The 26,722-nt window shown below is 44.5% G+C and overlaps 2 protein-coding genes across 6 annotated transcripts in view; both read left to right on the top strand.

Annotated features, from left to right (window-relative positions):
- ccdc57 (coiled-coil domain containing 57) overlaps positions 1 to 16,073 on the top strand; it is a 41,328-nt gene extending 25,255 nt beyond the window's left edge. For 3 of the 4 annotated variants that reach the window (XM_034558299.1, XM_034558301.1, XM_034558302.1), the window contains 8 exons: positions 2,961 to 3,053; positions 9,142 to 9,424; positions 10,787 to 10,893; positions 11,106 to 11,343; positions 12,386 to 12,486; positions 13,155 to 13,292; positions 13,566 to 13,713; positions 15,549 to 16,073. In XM_034558299.1, coding sequence (XP_034414190.1) covers positions 2,961 to 3,053; positions 9,142 to 9,424; positions 10,787 to 10,893; positions 11,106 to 11,343; positions 12,386 to 12,486; positions 13,155 to 13,292; positions 13,566 to 13,713; positions 15,549 to 15,766 — 1,326 coding nt within the window. In that variant the 3' untranslated portion in view covers positions 15,767 to 16,073. The remainder of the gene's footprint in view (positions 1 to 2,960; positions 3,054 to 9,141; positions 9,425 to 10,786; positions 10,894 to 11,105; positions 11,344 to 12,385; positions 12,487 to 13,154; positions 13,293 to 13,565; positions 13,714 to 15,548) is intronic. The other variant, XM_034558300.1, reaches the window with a different exon arrangement.
- A 2,629-nt stretch (positions 16,074 to 18,702) lies between these two features.
- The window catches only part of fasn (fatty acid synthase), a 30,514-nt gene continuing 22,494 nt past the window's right edge, over positions 18,703 to 26,722 (top strand). The window contains exons 1-2 of one of the 2 annotated variants that reach the window (XM_034558108.1): positions 18,703 to 18,928; positions 22,271 to 22,406. In XM_034558108.1, the coding sequence (XP_034413999.1) occupies positions 22,280 to 22,406 (127 nt within the window). In that variant the 5' untranslated portion in view covers positions 18,703 to 18,928; positions 22,271 to 22,279. The remainder of the gene's footprint in view (positions 18,929 to 22,270; positions 22,407 to 26,722) is intronic. The other variant, XM_034558107.1, reaches the window with a different exon arrangement.

The following is a 26,722-nucleotide window of genomic DNA, read 5'->3' as shown; positions in this document are numbered from 1 at the left end:
GAAACGTCCAAAGAATAGCGACCACCGCACTTGGCGAGAGTTTAACCTCTTGGCCGTCCGAATATACTCCAAATTTGTATGGTCTGTCCAGACCACGAACAGATGAGCGGCCCCCTGTCCAGCGTAGCTGCTCCGGTGATCGCTGGATCCATGTTGGTCAGTCTGTTCTGTCACGGGAGAACAGGGTTAGGACCCAAGAGCAGACCACAGGAGACAGGATCAGGGTAAGGAACTTTATTCCGTAAAAGAAGATGAGCAATCACAACATGAGTCCCGAGGATCGACGACGGAGGCAGGCGCAGCAAATCACAGTGCGAGTCCCGAGGCACAACACCGGAGGCAGGCGGGTCGCAGCGTGAGTCACGAGGATCGACGTCGGAGGTAGGCACAGCAAATCACGGTGTGAGTCCCGAGGCACAACACCGGATGCAGGCAGAACAGAGCAGGTACTCTGCGAACAAGGAGAGAGGGAGTTAACGAGCGTAATGAGCAAGTGGTGAATCTCATGGAGCGGCAGTGGAGACTACTGGGGAAGAAGACGTAACAGACGTAATGACCAGGGTTGATATGGATGATCCAACAGGCCACAGCTGTGCACCGCTCGGGGGTGTGACCACGGGGAGCGTCTGGAGGTACACACCCACACACACAACGAGCACATGGCAAAAACAACACAAACAAGGGATGACAGACACATGAGGTAAGGAGACTTGGGAGAACAGAGGTAAACACACAATGGGTCAGACAGGGGCCGTTTCTCAATATGCGTTCTTGTCCGTACTTGTGGACTTGTGAAACGTCATCAGTCGCGGCCCAAGTACTGTTCCAATTCAAAAGTCCGCTTCTCGCAAAGCACGGTAAAAATGCCTGTATGTGACTTGATCCGCCCAGTTCCCAAAGGATGCATCAGAGGAGACTTGTGCGTACTTTGGACAGCCAATATCCCACAATGCATTTCGCACCAGCAATGGGGAGCAATGGCGAAAGAGAAAATACTCAACTGAAAGTTGACTTTTTCTAAATACTACTGTAATTTTAGGATGTTTTCAGGCGAGAAGTTATTAGTTTAAGCATCAAATCTGTGTTCGGTTTGTCGACATTCACCCCACTAAAAATATGCGCCAACGGTTTCGGAGATTTGAGTTCCGGCTCGCGGGACCGGTGAGCCTCGCAACGCCAGGCGGTCAGTGCTCAGTGTGGCCGCCGAGAACAGCCTGATGTCGGCAGGACTTTTTTTAAATGATCCGCTGGCTCTGGTGTCTCCGTAGCGGTTACACATGAGATAGGAGGATCTAACGAGCACAAAGAGTTTGTTATTAGTTCCCAGGTTAAATCAGTTTAACTGAGGGTTGCAATTACATGTGTTAATAAATATATATATATATATATATATATATATATATATATATATAAACCCCCACACACAATTCAAAATAAAATAATTATATTTGAAAGGAAAACGAAAAAAGCAGGGTTGTCATATTTCGTTTGACTGTAAAAATAATTTAGTGAATAATTGGAGTAAACTCATGAGCAAGAACAGCTGACGTGGTGACGTCATCAAGTTTGCTGCTGTTCCAATTGCAGAAAGACCGTCCTGCGTCCTCTCGTCCTCTGGAGTCTCAGATTCCGAACTCCCAAGTCCAGACTCCAAAAGAACACAAGTCTGTACTCAGCGTACTTTGGATTGAGAAACGGCCAGGGATCCTGACACGTGGTCCATGCCTAGTACTCATTGTTCATAATTTCTGTCTTATTCATTGAATGTGTTGTAACTCTGTAATGTTGTTCATTCTGGTCACATGACATCTATTGCTTCTGTCCGTCCGGGGAGAGGGATCCTCCTCTGTTGCTCTCCTGAAGGTTTCTTCCCTTTTTATGCGTTTCTTTCTGTTTTTTTTCCTGATCCGGTGTGAGGTCCCAGGACAGGGACGTCGTAATTGTACAGATTGTAAAGCCCTCTGAGGCAAATTTGAATGGAATATAATATCTATAAGTATGTTTTCTTTAGTGAATATTCAACTGAAAACAAGACTTGTTGTGTTTTTAGAATGAGCCGTCACAGGCCGTCACAGTTGGTTGGACAATCTTCCTCCAATGCGTTATGCAAGAAGAAGATGGTCACGCCGTAGTGCTGACACACAGAAGACACCGTGCCTCTAGATGCAGACTGCATCACAAACGTGTAGTCCAATCCGTCTGATGGTTAGCAAACAGCAGCCTTGGAGTGTAATTCATTTAGAATCTGGAACTAGTTTTGACAGTGGGCTTGAACTTCATCCATACCTGCAAACTCATAAGGGGTGAAAAAGGTGACACCCCTTATGAACAAACTTCACATTTCGGCAAACCATGTTTGGTCGCCACATCATGTCCACGTTGTTTGATGAAACCTTAAGCTTTTATAACTACGGTCTTTTGATTGTTCTGACCAAAATCCTTAACTGATCTGATTAAGAACATAGATTAAGCCGAAACACGTATAATAATAATAATAAACATTTTAGACCGTACCAATACGGGATTGAGGTTTCATACCTAGCCCCGCCTTTTTAGTAAACAACAAACATTTTAAGAACAATAGGTCCTCCGCTCCGACTACATCAGTGCTCGGGCCCTAATAATAACAAATATACATTTTCATTATATGCAATATGGTTAAAGTCATTGATGAACCAACTTCATTTTTTGGCCTGAACAAGCCCTTCAAGGACTTGTTTGCGCTGCTTAGCCATGTGCCTTTTCCTTGCAGTCTTTTCTGCCTCTACCTCCTACTTCCTTTTCTCTGCAGCAGTAGATCTTGCGGGCTGACATTCAAGCTAACCCTAACCCCCCAATGAAGACGCTGTAGACATCTTAATGCTGATTGGCAATGTTTTATTGCAAAGATCATGACATCACCTTTCTCCTTGTCTCACTCCAATCTCAGAAAGGCTGCCTGTAATGTTGGTCTCTTTCAGGCTAAAGCAGAGCTGAAGGAGAAAGAACAAGACCTGCAGGACTTGACTGTCCTACTATGTTCTGTAAAGTCAGAGAGAGATCAGGCAGTGCAGGTGAGAACACATCCACTTCACACTGGGCCAACAAATAGAACCTTTAACAAGTACTTACATGTTGACCACATGTTCTGTCCTGATGAAGATGGACTCAGCCCGTTGTTCATTAGTTTTTAGATTGTGTGGTGAACTGCTTTTTCTTGTTTTCAAACGTGCACACCAAGAATCAACAATACCTTCAGTAGTTCATTCTGTATCCCGTAATATTAGAAAAGGTACCAGTAGTTCAACAATACCTTCAGTAGTTCATTCTGTGCTCCATAATATTAGAAAAGGTACCAGTAGTTCAACAATACCTTCAGTAATTCATTCTGTTCCACGTAATATTAGAAAAGGTACCAGTAGTTCAACAATACCTTCAGTAGTTAATTCCGTATCCCGTAATATTAGAAAAGCCATCCACCATGGAAGAAATAACCACTATTACTGCTTTATACTTGTTGTGGAAATCCCACAAACGTCGGAACATCAAACGTCACCCGTAGGCACACACAGCTCGGTGAATTTCACTGATTCAGCTTCAAACAAAACTTTGGCGAATGTAGCAAATGTTTTGCTTCGCTTTATTCTTGTATGGAGGCTTTCTTCGCTTTATTCGCGTCATTCAAATTGTTGCCTATATATACTCAGCACAAAGACAACAATTTGAAGACTGCAAAATATTTCCAGGAATAAAATAAGAAACTTATTTCACAGGGGAAAAGAAATTCACAATTCTGACTAGCTGTAAGGACAACCTGCATCCATTCAATACATTGTTGTAATGTCCCTTTTTCTCATTAGTCCAAAAAAACTACTGATATAGCAGCTGACAAGCTAACAAATGCATTGGAAAGGATCACAAACTGGCTTAATCAATCATTGTCTGAATCTAAATGTCAACAAGACAAAAGGTATTTTTTTCTCCAAAACCAAGACACAACCTCCTTATGCTGGTGAAAGGTGAAAGGATTGAAATTGTTACTGATCATAAATATCTTGGTGTGATACTGGATAAAAAAAAAAGAGAATGGTTAAGTACAATTTGGCTAATTTTAAACATATCAGAAACTGTCTCTCTCCGGATGCTGCCAAGATTTTTATGCATGCCATGATCCTTTCCCATATGTCATATTGCATTACATATTGGGGGCAGGCTGGTGAAACATCCATCCATCCATCCATTATCACCCGCTTATCCGGGGTCGGGTCGCGGTGGCAGCAGGTTCAGCAGGCCGACCCAGGCTTCCATCTCACCCGCAACACTTTCCAGCTCATTCTGGGGGATCCCGAGGCGTTCCAAGGCCAGCCGGGAGATATAATCCCTCCAGCGTGTCCTCGGTCTTCCCCGGGGACGTGCACGGAAAACCTCTAATGGGAGGCGTCCAGGAGGCATCCTGACTAGATGCCCGAACCACCTCAGCTGACTCCTTTCGACACGAAGGAGCAGCGACTCGACTCCAAGCTCCCCCCTGATGTCCGAGCTCCTTACCCTATCTCTAAGGCTGAGCCCGGCCACTCTACGGAGGACGCTCATTTCGGCCGCTTGTATCCGAGATCTCGTTCTTTCGGTCACGACTCAGAGTTCGTGACCATAGGTGAGGGTTGGAACGTAGACCGACCAGTAAATGGAGAGCTTTGCCTTCCGGCTCAGCTCCCTCTTCACCAAGACGGACCGGTACAGCGCCTGTTTTACTGCTGCAGCCGCACCGATCCGCCTGTCGATCTCCCGCTCCACCTTACCCTCACTCGTGAACAAGACCACGAGATACTTAAACTCCTTCGCTTGGGGTAGGCAGTTTGCCCCCACCTGGAGGGAGCAATCCGCCGGTTTCCGGCAGAGCACGATGGCCTCAGAGGAGATGCTAACTCATCCCTGCCGCTTCGCACTCGGCTGCAAAACGCCCCAGTGAATGCTGGAGGTCACGGTCCGAGGAGGCAAACAGGACCACATCATCCGCGAACAGCAGAGAGGCGATCCCGAGACTCCCGAACCGGATCCTCTCCGCCCCCTGGCTGCACCTAGATATCCTGTCCGTGAAGGTCACGAACAGGACCGGTGATAAAGGGCAGCCCTGGCGGAGGCCAACACCCACCGGGAACGTGTCTGACTTACTACCGAGGAGACGAACACAGCTCCTACTGCAGGCGTACAGAGACCGGATGGCCCGTGCCAACGGGTCCGGCACCCCATACTCCCGCAGCACCCCCCACAAAAAACCCAGAGGGACTCGGTCGAAAGGCTTCTCCAGGTCTACAAAGCACATGTAAACTGGTTGGGCAAACTCCCAGGACCCCTCCAGTAATCTTGCGAGGGTAAAGAGCTGGTCCACTGTTCCGAGGTTCGACAAGCGGTCGGAGCCTCCTCTCCAGCACCCTGGCATAAGCTTTTCCCGGGGGGCTGAGCAGTGTGATACCACGATAGTTCGAGCACACTCTCCGGTCCCCCTTCTTGAAGATGGGAACCACCACCCTGGTCTGCCAGTCCATGGGCACTGTTCCCGACCCCCATGCGACACTGAAAAGGCGTGTCAACCAAGACAGCCCAACAATGTCCAGCTCTTTCAGCATCTCAGGGCGGATCTCATCCACCCCTGGCGCCTTGCCACCAAGGAGCTTTTTGACTAACTTAGCGACCTCTGCCAGGGATATGGGTGAAACCACCCCAAAGTCTTCCGGCGCTGCCCCCTCTCCAGGGGACATTTTGGCCGGGTTTAGGAGTTCCTCAAAGTGCTCTTTCCAACGCCCGACGATGTCCCCAGTCCGGGTCAGCAGTTTCTCCCCCCCTGCTGAGAACAGCCTGGGGTAGACCCTGCTTTCCCTTCCTGAGCTGTCGGATGGTTTGCCAGAACTTCCTTGAGGCCAACCGAAAGTCCTTCTCCATGGCCTCCCCGAACTCCTCCCATGCCCGAGTTTTAGCCTCCGCGACCATCGCAGCTGCAGCCCTTCTGGCCCGCCGGTACCCGTCAGCTGCTTCAGGAGACCCCTGGGCCAGCCAGGCCCGAAAGGCCTCCTTCTTCAGTTTGACGGCTTCCCTCATCCCCAGTGTCCACCACCGGGTTCTCGGGTTGCCACCACGACAGGCACCGATGACCTTCCGGCCACAGCCCCAAGCAGCCGCGTCCACAATAGAGGCTTTGAACAAGGTCCACTCGGATTCCATGTCCCCAGCCTCCCTCGGGATTTGTGAGAAGTTCTTCCGGAGGTGGGAGTTGAAGACCTCCCGGACAGGATCCTCTGCCAGACGTTCCCAGTTCACCCTCACTACATGTTTGGGCTTGCCAGGTCTTTGAAACAACCATAACACAACTGGAATCCCTATATTAACAAACTCTTAAAACATTGGACAAAAAGCCATTTGATTTTCATCACTGTAGGATACTGGAGAAATACAATCTGCTGAGCTTTGTGAATTTTAGACTATTTAAATTTGTGCATAGTCTATAAAATTATATATGGTTTGGCCCCTCCTCCACTGGGTGACCTTGTGTACAGTCGCTCAGTGAGTTCAATCAGATCCACCAGAATAGCCTCCATACACGACTGCACCGTTCCATTTCGCCGCACTGCATTCGGTCAATCATCCTTTTCTGTGAAAGCCACAAATAAGTGGACACTCGCATGATGTGGTGAAGAGCTGCAGCTCCATCAGCACTTTTAAAAATAAACAAAAAAATCAGTTGAAAGCTGGTCAGTGCTGTACTCATTGAGCAAAATTATTATGGTTCGTATTTCTTACCTTTTAATGTTTTTTATTACTTACCTTTAATAGTTTAATGTGCTGAAGTGTAGCTTTGCACTGTGTGTATTGTGTGTTCTTCTTACCACATATGCTGTTGTATTGTGTCTTATCCTGTACTGTTTGCTATTGTATATGTTTGTTATGTCTCTCAGGTGCAAATTAGCTGTAGCTACAATCTCGTACAGTGCATCAAATGGTGACATTTATGTTTTAACTGTACATGGTCCCTTTTAAATAAAGATAGAATAATAATACATAAAATACAGTCAATGCCTTGTAAATTCAAATACATTGTTTAATTTTTCAAAGTTCAAGACCAAAACTTGAATTTTCAGGTTCAAATCTTTTTTCAAACGAACAAATCTATTGGACCGGGAATACCGTGGTTTCTTTATTTTCTGTTTCCGTTTTTGTCGTGTGAATCCAAAACCGAGAAAACGGAAGTGCTTAAAACGAATGTCAAAATAAAGGCCAGTGATATATATTCTTATTTACAGTCTTCTTTGATGCATACACATAGCAGGTTAGAAGAAATTTAATCAATCAATATCAATAAATAAACCTCAATATGTTAGCAACAGTAGTGACAGGCAGTTTAATATTCATGTATTCATGTACACAGCAAGAATCAACTTTTCAATTAATCATTGCATTCTTTAATGCAACACAGTTTGTAATATAGTTAATATAGTTATCAAAGTAATTTGTGTGTGTAGAGTTGTTGCTGTTAGCATCCTATTTATATTTGCACCTCATTGTGCTGTTTCTTGAGTGAACACAGCAGAGCCTGTATGAGGAGAAGCAGAGTAAAGGGTTTAACTTTCTGTACAAAGCCCCAACAGAAGTCCATTTGACTTTGTTCACTTTAATCAAAGGAGACGTGTCCTACTGTATAGAATCACAAGCACCTGCTACCTGGAAGGAACCTGATCATTTAAACCCATATGAAGGCCAAAATAGTGTACTCAGGCTAAATGTGACCTTTGACCTTTTGTGATGATAGGTCAAATGAATCAAATTTACACCAAAAGAGGAATTTAATATTGTATTTCAAGAGCTTTATGAGTCTTTGTACGCCGAAGATAGTAAAGCTACAAACAAATACTTCAAGAGTACTATTAAGGTCTCCAAAATAATATCCTTTTCTCTTCTTTTTTCCCCTAACATGTAAGATTTCTCCAGAGTAGTTGGGGGCAACACCCCTCAGTGGAGTGGAATTTGATGTGGTGCTTATTTATCTTTCAAGTCAATTAAGTAGTTAAGGAAAAGCTAAGTTTGGTAGTGTAGCACATGCACTGCATAAGAGTAACCACACATATGAACCATACCTGATGTGATTGATCTTGTTTTGAACAATACATTCATGAATAACACTGCAGTTGAGCAGTGTTCTCTTGTAAGATTTAGTTAAACTTGTTTTATCTCAATGGCATTTGGACCACAGCATTTGACCAACATTATATATTCTCATCTTGGCCCTTTGACTCTGTACCATTCGATGCAGGATTTAAGTGTGACAATCAATCATCGAGGTATGGTATACTGCCATCTATTGGTAGAAAGGTTTACTTTGCTTCTCCTCATACAGGCTCTGCTGTGTTCACTCAAGAAACAGCACAATGAATGCAAATATAAATAGGATGCTAACAGCAACAACTCTACACACACACACACACACACACATTACTTTGATTAAACTATATTAGGAACTGTGTTGCATTAAACAATGCAACGATTAATTGAATTGGATTCAGACGACAAAAACGTTTTCCCGTTTTTGGTTTCAACCAGAAAACAAAGAGAAACCATGGTATTTCCGTTGTTTCGAATGAACCATAAAACAAACGAACAAAACGTACACGGACCGACCATTCAGGCAGACAGCTCCATCAGATTCGTGACACGGAGATCGTTTCCTGCAGACTGGGAAGAGTTTACGGGGCGCACCGCCCAAGTCTGCAGGGGCTCAGCAGAGGGCGCTAATGCCACAACACACTAGTCCCAGTGGGAAACTAATAATACATTGGAAATGATATTGACAAAAATAAGAGGGAATAATACTGACAAAATGAGAAGAAACTATATATAAATTATATGGATTAGTAATAACAGTAATAATTGCAAAAATAATGGCCAGCGTTGGCAAGTGGAATCATTAACTCTGTTACACATACACAACTAATAACTACTAAACGTACTAAAGAGAGTGAGTGAATGTGATGATGAATGAATGCAATGAATACAGAGATGAGCAAATAATGAACAAAGAAATGTCTCCTGGTGAATGTGGTGCACGCAGTGACTTGATACAAAACCATGTACTGTATACAGTACACCGTTCTGATTGTGTTCATCCACCCACAGGGTCTCACACCAAAGGTAGATTCTCTGGCATCAGAGGAGATTTATTGTCTACAGCAGCAGAACAGCGTCTTGCGGGCCGTGGTTACTCAGATGAGGAAGGACATGGAGGGCCTCATCCATCTCCTACCCCCTCCTCAGGCCCACCCACAGGCCTCCTCTCCTCAGCCAGTTCAGCATCCAGGAACCCCTGCCGCTACACCCATCCCTCCTACAGCTACCACTCAGATGGCAACCGGACCACTGGACCAATCCACTAACATCTCCTTGAAAGTCAGCCCAGCAGGTGTGGAGAGCACTCTTCTATACTAACATGGTTGATCATTTTCATCAAATTTCAGAAAAGAAAAGCATATTCATTACTGTGTGTACTTTGGCAAGCTACACTGACCTTTTTAATGTTTAACTCAAGGGGCCACTGTCACACATATTTACTTTGACTGTGATTTAGATTAAACTAACCCATCCAATTTCAGACAGACATCTCAATGAATATGTTGCACAACGCTGTCTAGGGACATATTTTGCTCAATCCACTTTTTCATGGCTTTTCAACATTGATATGTGCCTCCCTGGCAACAACGCACGCTACTTGTTGGCTGCAAGAACCAACAAAAAAATAGTGACCAACTGAGGATGTGAAGACTCGGGCTGCAGATGCAATAGATGTCATGTGTACAGAATGAACAGCATTACAGAGTTACATAAACACATTACATGAATATGACAATGTATGAATGGAACTCCAATCCATGAAACAGAGGGAGGTAGAGAGGAGGGGGGGCGGGGCGCATCAGCAGGGCCAACGCGGGCGGCCGGCTCACCAGGCATCAGACACCTCCAGGTCCAATGGACCCTATGAGATGTGAAGTCAAAAAGACTCTGGGGAGGAAGCAGAGTTAATAAGGTGCAATGGAGAGATGGAAATGGAGGGACCTAAAGAAGGTATCCTGCGTCTGTTCCTCCAGTGTTGCAGTTTTGGTGGTTCACTGTGAAAGCTTTACCACCCTTGCATTAACAAAATTGTAATTCAATAATGAAGACATGGAATTTGGAAACTAAATTATTATAGAAAACGATTACTCAAAACAGTTCAAAAATGTCTATATCAGCTTTGAAAACATGTATTAATCAATTAGTATGTTTCTTGTGCCCACTTATAAGTTCATTACAATTCTCAAATAGTGACCGGGGCCCTTATCTACCTGCTTCCTTTATTTAAAGCAGGCTTATATTAGAGACAAGCCTCACTGTTTAAGTTTTTATGTTCATATTTCAGTAGTAGTTGCTGTTATACAAACTTCTTATAGTTCCTGTATCTGTAAAAGTCCTGTAGCATTTCAGTGGACCTTAACTTCCTAACAAGGCTTTTATTGTGAAACATTGCCATTGATTCCAATAATGTACTTAACATGGAGCTATTGTAACCTTGTTGCACTTTAACGTTACACACACACCCACAGTGACCCTTTAATTAATGGCATGATTCAGCTTTCATTTCACAAAGTACAGTTTATATATATATATATATACTGTATATATATTCATTTGAAGAAGTCCTTAGGGAAAGGTTTTCGCTTTAATTACTTAAACTGTAACTTTGCTTTCATTCGTCTTTGTCCTCTCGTATGTGGCATGTTACCCTCAGGTGGTCAGTGTTCAGAGAAAAGGGCTAACACCTCTGCTTTGGCGGAGCAGGACGACAGACATACGGAGTGGGCTCGGGCCAACCTCATGGAACAGGTGCTGAAGGAAGTCAGTAAACTAGTTGAAGTGGTTATGTCCAGGTGGCTGCTGGGATCAGTGGTGTTAAAACGAGTAAAACCAACTGTCCTCTCTCAGTCCTGTATAACTTTGTCCCAGTTCACAAAAGGGTCACTTCACCAGTCAGAGATGATGGGGAGAGATTGTGTTTCAGCTGCTGCAGCAACCCGGTTCCTTCAAGTTCCATCTTGTCTTCCTTCCAGAGTGCACTGCTGCGACAACTCCAGGAGGAGAACCTGTATTTGCGACAGCAGCAAGCCTCAGGTCTGATGGCTGGTGGTTTGTTAGAAAACATGCAGGGGGGTAGAAGAGACCCTCCTCTGCTGCGCTCCAGGCTGAAGTGGGCAGCGTTCTGTATCGCCCGTCTGAGCAGAGAGAAGCAGCAGCTGATAGAGATGGGGAACCGCCTCCGAGCCCAGACCACCGCTGCTAGACCACAGAGTACAGTATCAGACACACACACACACGGTAGTCTGTTGGGTTTGTTTGTTTGTTTGTTTGTTTGCACAGTACCCCAGCTGACATCTACAACCAACAAACACATTTTCTCTTATTGTAAACACACCCTTCCAGCAAGTATCCATTTATATCTCTATCCAAAGCCTGAAATATAGTATTTATTGTGTTTATAGAGCTCCATTATAATAATAAATCAAATGTCATTATCCTTTAAATGATAACTAAATAACTAAAGAAATGAAACAAACTAAAGAAATGACACAGACACCAGATGTAACACTTTATTGAAATGTAAGCATGGATTGTAAACATTTCACCTTGAACTACGCAGAGGATTGTGGGTCAGAAAAGTCCGCCGGCTTTCATGCTGCAAAATGCGACCGGATGCAGGACATCCTGGTATTTGTGCCAGTTTTACTTCCACGCACCTCTTCCTCGCGTCGTGGCTCCTCTCAGTGGGCATGTGAGAGAGAGATGAGAGGGTGCATTAACTGAATGCAAACAAGACAGGCCTGTTCACTCCATGTTGAGGTGAGAGCCACCGTTGGTTCCGTTATTCCTGTTTCCACTTGAAGTTTAACTTAATCTACAGCATTACGATCATGAATACACAATGATAGTTGATAGTATTATTGTAAATCTGTAAACTCCTTTTACTGCCCCATCAGATCACATGACCAATTACCACAACAGTTTCCAATCGAAGTGTCATTGCCACCCGATTAAAAAGCATAGGATACCTCCTCTCTCCTTGCCTCCTAAAGAATAAGAACATGATCGATGATGTCAGACCTGAGATTGATTCGGAAGATGGAGGAGCTAGGCAAACTTTTTGGCTCAGGGGCCACAATGACATACAATTTGACAGACGGGCCGGGCCAGTATCAGATGGATGGAGAGTGTTGGTGTGAACCAATATGAATTACAAGTAAAAGCCATAGTAGTTTGCCCACCCCTGAGCTAGGGGCTAGGGGAGTAAGAAGCATAATTAGCAGAATGTAAAACAACTCTGTGTGTCTAACAGAACCAGTGGTGCCAGAGAGGGACTCCTCCACAGAGAAGCGAGGAGCGCAGCCTGATCGGCTGTTTGCTTTGGAACAGCTGCAGTACCAGCTCACCTCACAGGTATCTGCTAAAACTCAGATCACCATTAATACACTGTTCTTCCTCTCACTCCCTTCGGAGGCTCCTCTACATTACACAGTCGTACAGTATCTCCCTCCAATTGTGCCGCTCAGATTCACGAGGAAAGAGGCTTCATTTTAGTAACCGAGTGATAACAGCAAGCTAGACATGAGAATCTTCTTTGCCTGTGTTGTCTGCCATGTGGCGCCATAACTTGTGTTAGTTCAGGGTGTAGATACTGCAGCACATCTTCTGATGGGGGCCTGTTGGCTTTTCTCTCAGTCTCACAGCCTAAAGACATGCAGGTTTGGTGACTCTAACTTTCCCTTTCAATTAATGGAATGCATGAAAACAGACATGATGACACACTGGTCCATAGAATATTCAGAAAACGTGTCCAAGACCGACATCACTTCAAACCAGACTTCGCAAGCCAAGTCCACTAAGCTGGTGTATGTGATAAGCTGCATCCACTGATCTCACAATCTCTGGGTGTAGGAGGGACAGGGAATGCACTTGGAATCACAACACCAGTATATAATGGGAACAGGTCGGGGGTCCACGGTTTTCCACACACGTCCAAAACCACAGAACACAGTCTCAAGGACCTCAGAGGGATAGAGCTCCTGGTGGTGTGGACTTCTCCACCAATGTTCTTGTGCCTTCAGGAGCTGCAGTACGCACTGAGGCAGAGCGCTGGCCCTTTGGCTGAACGCCTCCGACCTGGAAGCAGCAACCCAGGTCCTGCCACAGGAGGGGCTGCCAACCCTTGGTCCCAGGGACATGAAACCCCATACATGCCTGAGGTAACAGCATAGTAAATATTGCATTCACTGATAATCAATAACAGGCTCAGCTGTCCACTTCACTTTTCATATTGAATGGATATATTTCAGTCCAAAGCTGTTTTAGAATAATAATAATAATAATAATAATAATAATAATAATAATAACAATGTACTGGGAGGTATAGAAAGTACAGAAAATATATTTCTAGTTTTTTAATTTACATCCAGCTATCTTTATGATTTGAGACTTTTCTCACACTGTGTAAGTAAAACATCTCTCTCCCCTCCCAGAAAAAGGAGAACACACCCAGCCAGTCACAGAGCTCGATGGACGTGGGTCTGTCTAGGTCTCGGTTGTCATCAGAGGCGTCACTGCGCTCCTTAAAAGAGCTGTGGGAGATACTGGACCATGGACTCAGTCCATCTATGATCTCAGAAAGTAACTGCAGCCAAATAACTTTTTTAGCATCTACCTGCATATCAGATAATTTTTCTAAAATCTAAACAATGGCATGCAGCATATGGTGATGGTTTTCAATTTTTCAATTCAGTTTATTTTGTATAGCCCAATATCACAAATTACAATGGTGAAGTGTGACAAATGCTTGCATGCATTTTAAGTAGTTGGGGGATGATTTTTTTGTGTGTGCTAAAACGTAAACACCTAAATCGCATCTAACCTATTTTAATAATGTTGGCTTCATTCATGAGGCCTTGCTCAAGGGCACAGTGGCGGCAATGATACATCCTGCAGGTTCAGCTGGACGGCTGAAATATATATATGAAGGACTTTTTTATTACAATATATGTAACAAAGTTTGTACATTTTAAAGAACAACATTTCTACCAAAAATAATATGATAACCAGCACAATGTTTTACAACTTAAAAGTTACATTGATTACCGTACATCATGGGCAAGTTGTCACATTAAATGTAGTGTTTTTTATATGCTGTTACAATACATAAAAAAGAGTTCAGTGCAGTTAAGAGACCCTCAGAAAACAAACTTGGGTTACAAGATGGGTCAAAGGTTAGAAATTATAAGTCATATCCATGTAAACCACTGAGGCCCTGTCTCACACTGGAGTGCATTGTATCCCCTTGCGGCCATTGCAACCTCACAGACTGGATGTGACAATGAAAGCGCGTCTCGGTTAGTAAGACCAGAATCTGGACAGCCGTTGTCTTTTCTGTGCATGTTTGGGGACCCGACAGACGACGAAGCTCTAAGCAGCTTCTTATTTCTCACGTCTCAGGCTGGCTGCACTGAATCATAAAGGCCCTTCACCCAGCCAAGTCGACACAAAGTTGTGTGATCAGAGTCCTGTATGAACAGGGATTTAAGACCTGTGTCTGCACACAGTGTTAGGGACAGTAGGTCCTCACAATATCACTTTGTCACAAACGGCCCAGTGTGAACACGGTTGCAGTGGTTGGATCAGGGATGGACAGATGGACGGAGGGTCGTTGCCCAATGTGTGGCTGTAGTCTCTGTCAACTGTCCAGGGCACCGTTTCTCAATCAGATCAGCTTCATGCCATGTAATCATTGTGAAACCAGACAAACCTTGCACAAGGTTTCTGTACACTTAGGATAACTGTCCTCACTGGGTCTGCAATGAACTCATTGCAGATATTAAACAGCTGTAAAGGTTAGCTCAAGTTCCTTTCATGACATTGTGAGCAAGGAGATTCCGTACAGTTGCAACATGGAAACTGAGCAAGATAAAGAGATGTTTAGAAATGTTCCATCTTGATCTAGATCTGTATCAAAATCTGGATCTAGATATGTTTCGCAATTTGGATTTAGATCCGGATCTAGATCTGTTTCCAGATCCGCATCTGGATATGTAACTAGATCTGGATCAAAATCTGGATCTAGATATGTTTCAGATCTAGATACCTTATAAAGTGTTTTGGATAAAAGATATAAATGGAGCCATTTTCCATTCACATGCCTTCCTTTGCAAAGTAAACACAGGGACAGGCAACTTGTTCAGGTTCATGGTTTTCTTTTATTCCAGTCAGTGCAGCAGTTAATGAGAAATGTTAAGGTACTGTATAACAATACTGGGTCCACACCTGCATGAAAATCAAACTTTGGCCACGTTGCTAACAAGGAAACTGATGGTAGCTTGGATGCATCCTGGCACATCCTTTCTGTTCATCTTTGTGGTTCCATTATTACAACAAATGAACCTACATCTGGTCAAAGACAATGTGTCATCTGTAACAGACATTACACATGGCATCTCTCTTGTCTGCCCCTAATGGCGAGGGTGAGCTGAGCAGGAAGGAGGTGGCTGAGTCGGATGATGCAGGAGTCCAGATGACGGCACACGGTAGCTGCGCTCCCATCCATGGCCAGCCCCCAGCCGAGGTCCAGCAGAGGGTGTGCCCTTCTAAAACCCCATCAAACACTACCAAGACCAGCAGACTTGGATCCATTGGCAGGACCTGCAAGATCAGAAACTACAACGTTAAAGACTGACACACACATGCACACACACAGACACATACACACACACATACAGGACAACGTGTTAGTGTGCCGGTTATGGGGATTCCTCCTCAGCCTGTGAGAACACTTTGTCATGTCTGAGAAAATAACCCTGATTATGTCATCAGGATGATTTCAGACACAGATTCATAACAGCCGGCATCACTAACGAGGGAGTTTGAATGGGACGGTTTTAATGAGAAGAAGGGTTACATTTCAGAATAAAATGTATGGTTACAACATGCTTTAATATTCTGCTGCTCCTTCCAACATCAGAACTCACGTGTGAGCCATAAGGGACCACGACAAAAAATAGATGTACAGGCTTCAAGTGTCTTGTGTGTGATGTTCAATAGTTACTGTGTTTATTGTTGATTTCCCTTCTGTATGTTTCATTGCATTGTAGTAAACTCACCTTTTTTTTATTTCGGCATCATGACTGCAAGTGATATGAACAGAAACTCAACATTGTTAAAGCTGTGTGACGTCTCAGAAATCTGAAATGATGCTGCAGAGCTCAGTCTTGTGCTCTGTTACTCACAGGAGATGAAAGTCACCTCTATTCCACCTGTGCCGTGCAACAGGTGGAACAACTCGGCTGTACAAAGAATTTCTATGTGCTCACAAATTCTAAACTATTTCTATGAAACTTAAGTGTTTTCATTGGTATGCATAAATGTGCCAGTCCATAAACAAAAGTAAAAAGTGCTTCTTCATTTCAAAAAACCTGCATGACTGTTTTGATTATTTATCACTGGGTCACTGGCTTCTCACTGTTGCCTCAGTAGAAAGAAACACTACCCTGAGAACATCTTGCTATCTGAAACTCTGAACTTCAGTAACCTCCAAGAAATCAGACTAGCGTTCCAGCCTACGTCACAACTCGGGTCCCGCCTTTTAATCACCCTATCTCCGAACAGCACCCTCCCCTCTGTTGTGATTGGACGATGCCTCAAACCCATGCTTTGTGATTGGTCCATGTGCACGTCATTCAGAAGGCTTTGGCCTGCGCACCTAGTGTGCGGACGCTGGTCCTCAAATTCACGTTCACTGTTAAATTAGGAGATTTGGCTGTGACAGGGTCACAGCCTGTGAGTGCGAGGAGCCAGACTCATGTCTGTGTTGTAGTGATCCCAGTGATCCCAACAGATCTGCTGATGGATGGGACAAGGAAGGCAGTTAGAGAGAAAGTAGGACAATATTCAGAACAGAACAGGTCACACAAAGATATTACGGACAGGGTTCGTACAGTCATGGAAAACCTGGCAAAGTCATGGAATTTTAAAATGGTTATTTACAGGCCTGGAAAGGTCATTGAAAAAAATAAAATCCCAAAGGTTTTGGAAAAGTCATGGAAATATCTTATATTCATATGTTCATTTATGCTGAGTTTGAAATAATGAATGTGCTTTTAAAAGAAAGACGAACAAAATAGAAGCAGACAGCTCTCATACCAAAAAGTTTGGTGGCTATAGCAACAGTAGCTCAGGGAAGCAGTCGGGATAATCCACTATGCCAGGGAAGTGTAGATTTAACCATGCTTGGCTACATGTGGAAAAGTACATGTCATGGGTTACAACAGACAAAGACCCCAGACGAGCACAGTGTAGGTTGTGTGATGGCAAAACATTCGACATTTCAAACATGGGAGAGGCAGCATTAATGAACCATGCTAAAGGAAGCAGACATCAGAGTGCTGCTGCTAGCGAAGCTACAGCTAGGGAAGCTACAGAAACCTCAATCACTGGCTATCTCAATTTGCTTGTGGCGAAAGCAAATGCACATATCTCTGCTCGTTCGGGCTCGGTCCTCACTTCAAGAGTCTCACGTTGTCCAACGTGTTGAAGCAACGGGCTGATGTCATTCTATTTGACCAAAGCCTGAACCACTATTTACAGTCCAAACAGATGGATTTGACATGTAAGACACAATAGTTTGATTAAAAGAATACACATTTATTAGACTATAAATGTTTTCTTTTAATCAAACCATTGTCTCTCATTCATTTGTGTCATTTAAGGTATACTGTATGCTTTGGAATTATCATTGTTAGTTTCTCACATTTTCATGTATACACCGAGATTTCACAAAATGTTTGGTCATGGAAATTTTGTTTAAAGTCATGGAAAAGTCATGGAAATCCATTGGTCAAAATGTGTATGAACCCTGTACGGAATATAATGGTGCCGACATCCAGTATGGCTATTGAGGTACTGGTCTGTCAGTCCACCACTTAGGGACGGAAATATCTTGAACTACTGGACAGCACCAACATATGTAAAGATATACATTTCTCCCCTAAAACATGTAGACCTGCTCTAATGATTATTAACGATCAACTGTCTTATAAGCAGACACCACCATGAGATGCACTTAAAATACCAGACAACCGGCCTATTAAAGTGTGGACTTAGGGGCCGTCAGTCAGTTTTCCAGAGGATGAACTGTAACACCTGTGAACCAACACAGTGCATTTATCAGATCTCACTTTGAGTTGTGTGTTTAGTGATGGTTAGCAAATGCTGGCCTCCTTACCACACTGAACTAAGAGTGTCAACAGTAGGACACCCGCTCGCACAGCACGCGAACATGTGCAGCCAGTTCAGTGACGAGGTGGTATGTTGGAAAGCAGCATTCATCACCCAGCAGACACCCACCCATCCACGCGGGGGTGGGGTGCTGCTGCCGCCCGCCGTGGAAATATGGTCGAGCTGACTGATGTCCGCATCAACACACTCGCTGCCAACACAATGACAAAAGAAACAGTATAAAATAGCAATATATCGCCTATAAGCAGCACAGTTTAACCATGTCACTATTTTATCTAAGCAAACGAACTCTTCTCAGTGGGCGGGGCTACGTTTAAACTCCAGTAACCCGGCTCGTTCGTTTCCTCTCTCTCTGTGACTAAGGGGCGTTCGACGAATTGCTCCATCACTGGCTGGATCCGAGAGCCCGGCCTCCTTTCTCATTGGACTGCGCGGCCAAGCCAAACTGTCAGCCCATGTGGCGTGGCCAGGCCGAATGTGAGACATTTAAATTCATCCGAGAAAAGAGACCGAGAGGAGCGCGCAGGCTAACGCTCAGCTCGCAGACAAGCGAAACCGACAGGGACAGACCCTTACCGAAGCTACAGTCAGAGGAGCAGCACCGGTAAGCTATCCTTTGCTAACTTGTCATTAGCTGCGGTGCGCGTGCCGTTGTCACTTAACTGGACCCTGACGGAACAATAGTGAGTTACATAAAACAATCAAATACAAATTCCCGTTCACTGTGTCATAGTTGTTGTTTTATTACCACTGGTGTGTGACAGTGTTGTATCAAAAAGCAGATAGCTAGTCCTTTAGTTACCGGTATGGTGTTTAGTTTAGTACATTATTCTAGCTACGTAAACGTATTTGGTCACGACGTTAACGCTGATACAGCGCGAGCTCGAACTTGGTTCGCTTAGTTTGTCTGCGTCCTCTGGATGGAGATAATCCATGTTGGTGGGTCATATTCAGACCCGAATTAAAACTGAGTTATTGTGCTACTTATTTATCCAGAATATTATGCATTGCATTATGGGATAGAAACCATTGCCCCCCCCCCCTCCGCACACAAAGATTGGTGTGTATTTTTCTGCCTGGACGCAGCAGTCAGTGCGCAGGTCAGCAGGCCCGCTCCGTGTTGTTGTCTCCGTGCTGCAGTCAGACGCTGGCACCTTGTCACAGTAGTGAGATACTGATGAGGAGTCCAGCAACACTACAGGAAGGCCTTGGTCCGGGATGAGGACTCGCAGGTCTCTGAGGCCAGCCTGGACCCCGGCCACACAAAGTGAAGCGAGAATGAATGGCAGGCTATGAACTCTCCTCGGCCTTCCTCAGATTTCAAGGTGTGTGTGTGTGTGTATGTATGTGTGTGTGTGTGTGTGTGTGTGTGTGTGTGTGTTTCCACCCCGGTCTGTTTGACGAGTCAGATCTTGTTGGTGAGCGCTCAGTATGAGCTCAGCAGTCTAACATCCAGAATGTCAGGGCTGCTATGAACGCAACAAGGCAGGGCTATTCAATTACTATTTCAATAGAGACAGATTTTAGCAAGGAATGTAGTTGAGCCGGACATTTTTGTAATGACACATTTTAGGAAAATGCAAATCAATGTTGTCAAACCTAGCAATGATCGTTGTTTCACTTTTGTGAAAATAAAATAAAAAAGATCTGACCCAAGCAGAAAATAGAAAAAGAGCTTTCAGTGCACAGAGCCATAACAAGTTCCAACACTAACACTGTATCTCTATCTCGCCACCAGTTTATCCCTCCCTCTGTCTCCCCCCTCTCTCTCCATCTGTCAGGTGCCAGATGTGTTTTAAAGCTGTTAAGTGTGGTCAGAACCCCGTCAACAGGAGGAACACCGTGCTCGGTTAAGAATATAAGTGGTGGTGTAGCTAACTGATCTGTGCATCCTGTCTGATCGGTACTGAGCATGTGCAACTCTCAACAGAGAAGAGAAGGAAGCCAGACAGCTGGCTCACTGGTCCAAACTCTATACACTATATATGTAGTTTACACACTGTTATACATCCGATTTATGTGTGCTGGACCGCTCGCAGGTTACTTCTGGGTTGCATGTGAGCCACGGACCACAGACTGAACCGACCCGTAATAACGAGAAAACGATGCAGTCACTCCCCTATTGAATATATAACTTGGGCTGATATTGAGTCCAGCGTGAGGCTGGGGCGGACTGACTCCTCATAGAGTGCTGAGTAAGTCTACTGTGTGCGTGTTGACAAACAGATAGTGTGCAGGGTGTTAGCGTGTGATTCGGGTCAGGTGAGGCTAGATGTTGTCCTAAAGTTGCTACATTAGTTCTAATCCCTGGCCTGTGTGTCCCGGAGGCCAAATCCCTCCAGCTACTGAGCCTCACAAAGGGGCCGGGACAGCTCATCACATGGGGCTCATCCTGCTTCTACCAGGGCTCACCGCCTCGTTCTAATGGCCGGGATTTGTTCTGTTGACATATAAAAGACAGCCAATGACGTAACATCACGTTTCCTGTCCTGATTGAAACAGACCTCTTTAACGCGTGTGTGTGTGTGTTTACTACACTGTTATCACAGTGCATTATAGGAAATATGGGAAGTGTCAATTGTTGGGGCCTTAAATCCCTGTACACTTCGCTTGTTAGTCAAACTGTATGTTTTTTTTGAGTTTCAGAAGAGTTTGGTCACTTGGTTGGTAAGGACGAGAGAGGCTGACGATGATCGTGATGAAGCTGAGGTTGGTTGGTTAGAATGAAGGAGGGAGTACTTCACTTTGTGCATTCTATTATCAGACCGGTCGTACAGGTGAGACGGGTAGTATGGAGAGAGAGGGGAAGTTACCACAGCTATCACAAGCTAACATTGCCTAGAAACAGTTTGTATCTGTTGTCATAAAGACTGAGGACACGTCGGACATTCATCTCCCTGTCCACATGGGACAAGACCAGACCATGGGACTTAGCTCCATGTGTGTCCCAGCCCATGAGTGGGGCTGTCGTGTGTACACTGTGTCATGAGGGTGGGGGGGGTCCGAGCCCTCCATACACTCAGCTGGTGACACAGTTTCAGTTCCAGTGGCTCTTTCCCAAGCTGCTAGCCCATTGGTCCATGGGTCTGTCCCTGGCCTAGAAACAAGAACAAAGACACACACACACACACACACACACACACACACACACACACACTCAGTACAGCATGGGGATGCTCACTCATGTACACAGAGTATTCTATCAGCAGACGACTCTGTCTGCTGTACGTGCTCTCTCATGCATGCTCAGAGGGACTCATTCCCAAACCTGCCAGTCAACGCCTACACAATTACACATGCTTCAATACCGACACATGTTTAGTGGGAATTATTGGATTACTGCCACAGGGACCTTTTTTTATACATTTGATATTTCATGTGTTGCTGTGGCAAAGAGTTTCAAAGCTATTCCACATATTTATTTTCCCACCAGCTGGCTATATATCTGTACAATGTATCCGTGAGTGTGCACTGATGAAACGTGCCAGTTTTTCCTCAGTATTTCTTAAAATTCCAAGAGAGGGGGAGCATTTGAATGCAGATCTAACATCCTACATATTTATCCTCCAAAATATGGTATTCAAGAGAGGAGGCTAAGAACAACCGTCAGTTATTAGTTCAGTAACTAAACCATTAGAGATTCAGGGGAGAATAGTAAAGTTTAGTCTGGTCCTTCTTCAATGTGGTCGGAAGACTAGAAAAGATCTATACAAGTACAGGTCCATTTGAATCATACTGTTATTTTAGAAAACAATGTATTTAGTAGAAATGTTTGATATTCAGCATGTGTTGTCAGAGACGTCCTGAAGTCAAACATTTTACCCTCAACCCAAAAATAAAAGAATAAATACATTCATATTGACATTATGATAATGGTACCTGTACCATTGCAGTGATGTCTACCTCTCTAACTTCTCTCTCTCTCTCTCTCTCTCTTTGCTCACAGTAATTCAGCATGGATGAGATAGTCATAGCAGGGATATCGGGCCGTCTGCCCGAGTCCAACAATCTGGAGGAATTCTGGGAAAATCTCATCGGTGGCGTGGACATGGTGACGGAGGACGACCGGCGGTGGACACCAGGTGAGACCCCTCACACAGCTGGACTGGATTGATTGAATTTCTGGAAGTGGAATAGAGAATGAGCCTTCTGATTAAATGGTAGCTAGATTAAAAGTATAGCTTTAAATGCTATGTGTTTGCAAACAGCTGCCGACAGTGCTACATCGTGTACCTTTTATGTATCGGTCAGACCAGAGCCGTGTACTACTAAGCCACTTCAATGTACCCAGGGTACCTTTTGGTTAACTGGCTTCACTTACCCGGCTAACCCTTACAACCGCCACAATCCCATGAGGGGTCCTACAAAGCTGGTAATCAACTTTGTAAGCTAACCAGGGGGTGGGCTGACCAATCACAAACATAGACAAGCCTGCTGTCAGCAGAGCAGCGCATTTTTACAAAGGAAAATAAATCTTTGATATTAGACAAATACCAAAGAGTTAAACTCCTAATTCAGGCTGTAAATATCACAGTATTAATCTGACAACGGCAGGGAGGACAGCTGGCAACAAATCACATGGACTGAATGTTCCTCTCGAGTACGATGGATAGTAATGGTCATATGCGATGACAATATTATTCATTCAGCGGCAACCCTGGCAATGTGAAACACACTTGGGGGCAGATAAAGAATAAATATAAAAACATAATTTAAAATGGTAAGAAGTCACTAAAACACAGTTTAAGAAGCTGTCACACATAAGTTAATATATGCTATGAATAGATAAAGTTTTTTCTTTACTTCAGCTGAATGAAAAAAATATTGCACATATAACAGAATACACACAGCGCTCTAGAGGTGAAGCAGTGATATTAGACATCTGTTAATTTACATATACACAGTGTCTGTGACTTATCTGCCAGCTGTCCTTCCTGCATCTCACAGTTTAATCTGCTGCTTTCAGTTTCAAATTATGAGTTAAGTTCTTCATATTTGTAATATTATGTGTCATATTATCGTCTGATCCATGTATCAGTGATTAGTCAGTAGTTACTGCTTTTATAACAGTTGATCTCTTATCTCAAACATAACCTCCTCTGGAGCACTTTACCAGTTACCACGGCGACCTACCCGGTCACCGGACTGAAAACACAGAGTTAACCCTGACGTTACCGTGCTGGCCCCAAATCCTGCTTCCTAGTCCAGGACCCTGATTGTACCCAGTGAAGTTTGCTTGCATAATGCAGGCTGGATGGGTGGGTGCTTAATTGCAGGAGCTAGCATGGCTAGCCGGCTAACAAGCAGTTCATAAAGTTATGAAGTAATTAATTATACAGCTGTCATTGCTCTCCGTCCTTCCACCCAAAACAAGGCTGTATTTAAGATGGGACACACTCGCTCACCCCAGCATCATCATCATCAGGAGGAGACAGTAAACCACTCATGAAGAAATAAGTAACTGATGAATTTATGAAAGACTAGCAATCCTAGACTTATTGTTGTGTAGAATGCTGGCAAACAGAAATGTTCCAAATAATTGATTTGGTTGTGTGCGTGTTTTATGACCAAATACATGCTGTATAAGACCCTGGACCTCTGTGCCTCCTCTCTGGCTGTAGTGGGGGGTTTCCTCTGTCAGTCCCTGTTTAGGCTTCAGTCACAAACATACTGACTCAGTTGTGATGACCTCTTATCGGTCCCGCTGATGAGATGACTCTTTTCCTCACTTTTGAAACGATAACAGAGACTTCCGCCGTGTACCTGAGCTGGTTATCGCAGCTGGTGGAGTTGTAAACATTTATGACGTCTGATAGAGTTGATGGTGTGCTGAGCTGCAGCGCTGCTGGAGAGGCTGTGTATGGAAAACGCTGCTCGCTCTGAGACAGATGTAACCGACAGAGGAGAGGCTCTGTGCAAAAACAGGGAAATGAATTTAGAACAAAAGCCGAGGTGTTGTCACCGATGCCCCAGAGAGTCTGTGGCGAGCGTGTGATAGTTTCATGTCAGATGGCTGACCGGTGCCGTGGTTAGAGTTACAAAGTGATCCACCAGGAATGTGCGCTTGGATGGATTTGATTGGCCTGGAGCCCTTTGTTACTGGACTGGACTCATTCATATGAATGAGGGGGTTGACGTTTTTCACACGGGACTAAACTGAACTACAGTTGGTCCTGACTAAAAAAAGGTGCCCCCTCCTCTGTTGTCCCACTCTTTCCAATCCTCCCTATCCAGCTTGCTGTTTTCCCCCCTCTCTCTGTGAATAAGAGCCCTCACTCGGTGCCTAGCAACCATCTTGAGCACACATTCATGTGCTGAAAGAGTCTGACTGTGCCAGTTTAGACATACCGCCATCATGGGAGAGCACGGCCAACAGAAAGGGAATCGGAGAAAGCAACCAGAGGTTCATGGACCGAGGGAGTCCCTGCAAACTGAAAATGAGGACTGATGTACAGCAGGCTGGTTCTGTGTGTCTAGAAGCAGGCTGGTACTGTTTGTCTAGAAGCAGGCTGGTACTGTTTGTCTAGAAGCAGGCTGGTTCTGTGTGTCTAGAAGCAGGCTGGTTCTGTGTGTCTAGAAGCAGGCTGGTTCTGTGTGTCTAGAAGCAGGCTGGTTCTGTGTGTCTAGAAGCAGGCTGGTTCTGTGTGTCTAGAAGCAGGCTGGTACTGTTTGTCTAGAAGCAGGCTGGTTCTGTGTGTCTAGAAGCAGGCTGGTACTGTTTGTAAAGAAGCAGGCTGGTTCTGTGTGTCTAGAAGCAGGCTGGTACTGTTTGTAAAGAATGACATATTTGAGGCTGAACTTGTTCATCTTTATCTCAGTGATAGTGTCCAAATGAGCATAAAATATCACTGACCCTGAAATTCTGTCTCTTGTGTTATCATATACTGAATGAAGCAAAACTACAGAGCAAAATCACACTCTGATTGAACCAATCTATTACCTGTCAGAAACAATGGATATCAGGGGCCCCAAGAAAAATCTGTTGCGCGCTATGCGCGCACATATTCACCAGGGTAACACTCCCCTTGGGGCTTAGCCCCCCCTTTCTTGGAATCCTACAAACGCCCCTGCTCTCCATCCATATTATAATAATCTATATTAATGCAAAGAATAGAGAGATGTCGATAGTTATTTCTTGTATTTCGAATTCGCTTCTTTAGACTCGCTCAATGGAGACAATGGAATTGCCTCAAGTAAACCTGAATGTAAGCAGGTAACACTCGTTAACAACTACAGACAGCCACATTCTGTAACTACCTGGAATCACAGGTAAACCTGAATGTAAGCAGGTAACAATCGTGGTATGCGGTACATTACGGTGAGCTTGTCTGTGAGGGAGGGTTGGGGGGTGGCCGCGGGCCGTAGTTTGCCCACCCTTAGTCTAGAAGCAGGCTGGTAATGTGTGTCTAGAGCAGTGGTTCTCAAACTGTGGGCGCCGAGGTATTACAGGTGGGGCGCGGGGGGCAGTGCGGAGAACTTCACATATTACAAAACGTACGCGTAAATGTTTACGTTACGGCGTTAACAGGTTACGCGTGCGCATGCGCGATTGCGAGGTCCAAGATCTTTTGCGACTCACGTGTATCTTAGTAGTGTGCACAATGAAGATACATTTGGCAGGAGGGAAAATAAAATCAACCGCAGATGTGGAGAGACCAGTCTGTGTCTATGTCTGAAAACCCTGGCAGCAGACAGTATGAAGCACAACAAATTAAAAAGACATGTGGCGACATTATACCCCACTTACGTAAATAATCCACTGGAGTTCTTTCAGAGAAAACTTGGTGAATAACGCATGCAGGCAAACCACTTTGTAAAAGTGGCATCAGCTGATGAGCTCTTTAGGTTTCTGGACAGTTACCTGACTGACAGAATACGGGCTGAAATGGGACAGTTGTATGGGTTTCTGCACAGACGGTGCGCAGACCATGGCAGGGAAAAGGAAGGGCTTGCAGGCGCTGATCAAGAGCGTCTCTCCCAATGTGCAATGTGTCATACGCAGAGAAGCGCTAGCAGCAAGACAGATATGCCGTGAACTACACAAGGTTTTGACCGATGCTATCAGCGTGGTCATTTTCATAAAAACAAGACCCCTGAAAGCACGACTGTTTTCCGTACTCTGTGATGAGATAGGAGCGGAGCCTTCAGCTGTGCTGTTTCACAGCGAAGCTCGGTGCTCGGTGGCTCTCACGAGGAAAAGTGAGCTCATATATGCATGACATATGTCATACAGGACAGTACAATACAATTTAAATTGTACACATATATTATCCATACACATGTTATTTTTCAAAGATGAGGTGGACTCAATTTATCATTTATTTTATCTTTAATATACTTTTTGTCAAATTTATTTATTCAATTATAATTATTAATTTGCAGGAAAATCTGCTGATTA

Source organism: Cyclopterus lumpus, chromosome 19, assembly GCF_009769545.1.
Source record: "Cyclopterus lumpus isolate fCycLum1 chromosome 19, fCycLum1.pri, whole genome shotgun sequence".
NCBI lineage: Eukaryota > Metazoa > Chordata > Actinopteri > Perciformes > Cyclopteridae > Cyclopterus > Cyclopterus lumpus.
Note: the sequence above shows the minus strand (reverse complement) of the source record. Positions and strands in the feature narration are given on the sequence as shown.